This window comes from Arachis hypogaea, chromosome 15 (genome assembly GCF_003086295.3).
Source record: "Arachis hypogaea cultivar Tifrunner chromosome 15, arahy.Tifrunner.gnm2.J5K5, whole genome shotgun sequence".
Taxonomy (NCBI): Eukaryota; Viridiplantae; Streptophyta; class Magnoliopsida; order Fabales; family Fabaceae; genus Arachis; species Arachis hypogaea.
In genome coordinates this window covers 145,059,823-145,065,822 of record NC_092050.1, presented here as the reverse complement: position 1 = coordinate 145,065,822, position 6,000 = coordinate 145,059,823, and the positions used below count along the sequence as shown (strand labels likewise).

Below are 6,000 nucleotides of genomic sequence, written 5' to 3'. Positions count from 1 at the left end.
AAGTTATTACCAATTATGTGCTCAGAAAACAGTCCTCCACGTTTATCATTGTCAAACGATGATGTTGCTCAACTACATGTTTTACCTATGAAACAAAATTCTCAACAAGTTCCTTGCAAGAACACAACAACAATGTTGCTTAACAATGATGATGATGATGATGACTCAAATTCTGAATTTGAGTTCATTACAACAAGCAACATCTTTGAGTTTGAATCATCTTCTGCTGATGAACTCTTCTCAAATGGTGTGATCCTTCCAATTCAGATTCAAGAGAGAAAAACCGCCACAAACAATGCTGCTAGAAAACACATGATCAACCTTCAACATCATACAAAGCTTCTTCCTCCAAGACCATCTTCTTCTTTTCATACAAGTGCTGATAAAATGAAGAAAGAAACCATTATTAGAGAACTTTTAGAGTTGAGTTGTTGTGAAGAATATGAAGAGAAGAACAACAACAAGAAAAAGAAGAAGCACTCTCATTGTTCTTCATCATCATCATTCTGGGGATTCAGTAGAAGCAAGAGTCTAAATTGTGAAACAAAGAAAAGCTTGATTTGTTCTTTGCCTCTTTTGTCAAGAAGCAACTCAACCGGTTCTGTGCAGAATAATCAAAAGAGAATGAGCTCAATCAACAACAAATCATCATCATCATCAAATTTTTGGTCATGTTCTAGCTTAAACTACCTCTTTCCTGTGCAAAAATCTGCAGCTTCAGGTAAGATTTATGGCCATGGTGGTATTAGGATTAGCCCTGTTTTGAATGTACCAACTCCTTATGTTTCCAAAGGGAGTTTAAATCTATTTGGATTTGGTTCTTTTTTTAGTGTTGGAAAGGTTAAGAAGAACAACAAGTGACTTTACTTATAATTATACTTACGATAAAGAATTTAATTTTAATATCGAAGAATGTATAAAATTTTATATAGTTGTCTAATTATATTTGAAGTAGTTGTTTTTGTTAAATATGATTATGTTACTGAATACACGTGTGTAAGACTCTTTTACTTTGACCATGTATCAAAATTAATACATATAATATTATTGATTTGTCATCTTTGATACTACATATTTGTAGTGGAAGTTAATGTCACAAAAATAAAGATATGGAATGTCATATATAGTTTAAATTAAATCTGAAGAAAGATTAATGTGTATTTTTACAAAAGAGAAAGTGTTACATGTAACAACACAATCACAAAAGATATAAAAATAAATACATATAATATCATATACGGTGATGCATACGGTGATACTAAGTAGTCAAAAAGTAATTACAATATAAAAATATTATATAAAAATTTTTATTCTCTCGATAAACAATTGACATATTTTTTTATCATTCACTATTTTTATCACCCACCCTTTTTCTACGTGCTTAGAATTATTAATTTTTTTTTTTATAAAATCAATTTTAGTTTTTTTCAAATCAAATTCCTAACATCCTTCAATCATATTATTATCCATTAAAATATAATTTCTCTGCAAAAATTATAGAGGTTAAATTAAAAAATTTTAACAACTTCTACTATACAACTCATATTTTAGATATAGACTATTAAAAAAATAAAATATAAAATATAAAAAAAATTTAAAAATAAAATTTTAAAAATAATTATTAATTCGTTATATTAAAATCAATAAATAAACATATATATGAATATTAAATAAAATATTAAAATAATTAAAATCATAACCTATTAGTGCTCATATGAGATAATTTGAAGAATACAATAAGATATATAGTTTAAAATTTGATAATATTAATTATAAAAATTTATTAATTATAGACATCATATGTATAAAATTATGAATATTACGAGCACAAAATTATGGATGTTAATAATATGAAACTATAGAGGTTATGTGTATGAGTTTATGAATGTTATGAGTAAATTTATCAATTGAATAAATTAATTTAAGAATTTAACATTTTTTCAAATTCAATTATAATAAAATTCAAAAACATCTGTGCTAACTTGATAGTTACTTATGCAATAACTAAAAAATGATATGTGTATATATGTAATATCTAATAAATATGAATTTAATTTTTAGATGTTAGTTGTATGTAATTATAGATGTTATGTATATGAACTTATGAATGTTATATGTATGAACTTAGTTAGTACAGTATAATTATAAATACGAATAAAAATACAAAAAAAATTAAATCAGTTTATTACCATACCTCATTAAAGCTAATGTGATTTTTCATATTCTCGAAAATTGGTTGACGGGCAATAATCTCATTGGATGAGACCGTCTGTTGTTCAAACTATTCTTTAACTCCTTCCGATATAAATAGCGTGTTAATGTTAAATTCAAATGTCATATTATTTGCAATAATAAAGGCGACTTCTTGTAAATTTTCTTGACCTATCCCAATTGTGCTTGTAATTGAACTAAAGTTGTGATTTTTGGTCTCAAAGGAGTATACACCTTTATAGTTTTTCTAATAATGATAAACCTATTAAACAAGGCCTTAACGTTTGCTAACTTCTGAAATGATAATAAATAAAATAAAAGAATTAAAAATCAATTACAATTAAAATCATTTAATGAATATTATTATTATAGTTTTTTATTATTATTAGTATTTATTGTATTCTTAAATATAAATTTAAATTATAAAAGAAAATATTAAGTGGTGATTACAAAAAGGAACATACTCCCATAAAGATGTTCCAAACATTTTTTTAAAGTTGTTGACATATCACATTTTAATTGGTTGTATCTAAAAAATCGGTTAATAAATTATTCTTTAAATTCGGTTTTAAAACCCAGTTTAACTCTGTTTAGTTTACATAAAACCGAACTGGGACATGCTTAATTTTTTTAAAAAAATTATTGATACGACATCGTTCAGTAATTCTAAACTCTACCTTCTGACCTTCTCTTCACTCAACGTCACTCTTCACTGAAGCTCTCGAGCTCTCTCATCTCTCATCTCTCATCTCTCTCGCCAGGCTCATTGCTCTCGCACCCAAGCTCTCTCCTTCTCTCGTCTCCGGTCTCCCTCACTGTCTCTGGTCTGGTACTCAAGCTCCTCGTCGCTCTCTCGGCTCCGGTCTCTCTCACGGTCTTTGGTCTCCCACTCAGTCTCTAGTCTCCCACTCACTCTCGCTCGCTCGCCTTCCCAGCCGTTGTCGTCGCCGACGGCAGAAGCAGCAGATCCCGGGACTGGTCGTAATCGTCTCTCCCTGTCTCCTTACCGTCTCGCAGTCAGTCTCGCGCCTTCGTTGCGCTCGTCATTGCCGGCGGCAGTGGTGCAGAATTTATAGTCCACAAACTAACCGGCAAGTGCACCGGGTCGTACCAAGTAATACCTCAGGTGAGTGAGGGTCGATCCCACAAGAATTGATGGATCAAGCAACAATGATTGAGTGATTGGCTTAGTCAGACAAACAGAAAATGGTGTTTAAAGGTTCAAAAGTATTAACAGTAAATTTAGAATATCAGAAAGCAAGCAGTAAACAGGTTGTGAATAATATATGGAAAAACAGTTAAGGCTTCAGAGTTATCTATTTTCCAGATTGACTTTTCTTACTAACTATTTTAATCATGCAAGATTTAATTCATGGCAAACTATAAGTGACTAAACCCTAATTCCTTAGACCTTTTTAGTCTCCTCTAAAATTCATCAACTGCCAATTTCTTGGTCACTTAATTTCAATTAGAGGGTGAAGTTCAATTCTAGTTTATATGGCACAAAAATCCTAATTACCCAAATATAAGAGGATTATATGTCACGTATCCTGTTAAGTCCAGATAATTAGAAATTTAAGAGAATATATTTTCAAGCTCTTTTTCAAGTAAAGAGCTTTTCCAAGTTATACAAGAACTCAATTAGAACAAGGATCATACTTCCGTTCCACCCAAATTCATAAGATAAAGAACGAAAACAATTCTTGAATTATAAATCAGTATATGAATTAATAATAGAAAAATAATAGTATCAATCCATACAATAGATAGAGCTCCTAACCTTAATAGTGGAGGTTTAGTTACTCATGGTTCAAAGAGAAAACTAGGATTCTGTAAAATTGTAAATTGCGGAATGAGGTTCAAGAGAAGAGAAGAGAGCCTGAAGGGCTGATTCTTTTCCCTTTTTATATCTAATCCTAATTAATGTAAATTATAATTTATAAAACTAAATAATATTTTTTTTATTTTAAAATGAAATAAAAATTCGATCAAAATTAATTAAGCTTCATGCGCAGCCTTGTATGAGTGTCTGGGGACCACTTGGGTTATTAGGATCCACGCTGAACTTGGAAATTCTTAAGTTTAGCGTGGATGAGGTAATGTCTCCTTTGGTGCGTCCCTTGAGTCCACGCTGAACTTGGAAAATATCAAGTTCAGCGTGGATGATACAGTGTGTTACTTGTGCTTTCCTTTGAATCCACGCTAAACTTGGAAAATCCCAAGTTCAATGTGGAGAGATGCGTGTGATTTCCCTTGGAGTTTTCAAGCCCACGCTGAACTTGAAAGGAGCCAAGTTCAGCATGGAGGAGGCAGAGATTGCTGGAAAAGAAGTGTGATTTATTATACATCATTGGAAAGCTCTGAAAGTTAGCTTTCCAATGCCATAGAAACCACGTCAATTGGACCTCTGTAGCTCAAGTTATTCCTGTTTGAGTGCAAGGAGGTCAGGGTTGACAGCATCATTCGCTTCCTTCCTTTTCTGCTACAAAACTCCGTCAAATCCATCCGAATGCTACCTGAAATAAATAGAAATGCACACAACTCAAAGTAGCATCTATAGTGGCTAAAAGATATTTAAATCTTTATTAAACTTCAACAATTTGAATGCAAATTTACTAGGAAAAGATAGAGAAGATGCTCACGCATCACAACACCAAACTTGAATTGTTGCTTGTCCTCAAGCAACCAAAATTAGTACATGATCAAGATGTGAATTTGCATGAGAAGCGAGAGTTCAGTTATGCTCATGTCTCTTCTTAAAGTGGGGTTTATCTATTGTAACTCTGAACAGTTTTGACATCTCACTCTCCTTTGAATCAGAGGGATGTCAGTGTCATTCGGAATTAGAATCCAGATTATATTATGAATTCTATGATCTTTATACTCCAGTTTAATCCTTGAACACAGCAAATTTACTTTAATTCTCTTTTCTTTGGTGCTTTGCACCTTGAGCCTAACCGTGACTTTAAATGTTTTGTTTTAAGCTTCACTTGACACAAAAACACCACAAGCACTTAACTGGGGAACTCTCTTTAAGCTCTGATTGCTCTTTTAGCTTCTCCCAGATAGTGGTGCTCAAAGCCTTTGGCATACTCTGCTGAATGCATTTAGTCACGACTCTAAATATTCCGTCTCAAGGATTACTTGAAACAAGAATACCACAAGCATATAACTAGGAAAACAACTCTTTGAGCTTTTAATCATGTCAGACCTCCCTAGTCATTGATGCTCAGAGCCTTGGACCTTGCTTTTATTTTTCTTTTGCTGTTTCTTTTGCTTCAAAGATTAAGCTTTCACTAATTTCAGAGAAGTCATAATAGTTCTCGAAATTCTTGTTCCTTATACATCAATATCCTTTGATTCAAATTCAGATATGCACTGTTCATGTCATGCATTCAGGATTACAGAAAATACCACCACATTTAAGTAAATAAGACTATTCTTCAATATAAACTCAATCTCTCATGCAATACATATTTTTTCTTTTCTTTTTGATTTCAAGCTCAGTGAGTAATACATGAGACATCCCTTCAGACTAAAAATCAAATAACAAAATAAACAGTAAATTAAACTAGAACCTAAGAATTGAAATAAAAAACTGATCATGCAATAACAAAAATAGCAGAAAACAGGAATATAACATAATAAGAACGGTATAGAATGAAAGGAACTCAACCACCTCAATTATCCTAGTGGCCATCTCATTCTTCAGGCTGTGCTCCTCCGTGAAGATGATTCGCCTCCCTTTGGTGCCATTAAAATACACAGAAAAACCATAAGCGAAGCGAC

The 6,000-nt window shown here is 31.9% G+C and overlaps 1 protein-coding gene across 1 annotated transcript; it reads left to right on the top strand.

Annotated features, from left to right (window-relative positions):
- On the top strand, positions 1 to 861 carry LOC112747220 (uncharacterized). The gene has a single exon (XM_025795189.3). It carries the CDS (start codon positions 16 to 18, stop codon positions 859 to 861), a length of 846 nt encoding a protein of 281 aa, XP_025650974.1. The 5' UTR covers positions 1 to 15.
- Positions 862 to 6,000: the final 5,139 nt, after the last annotated feature.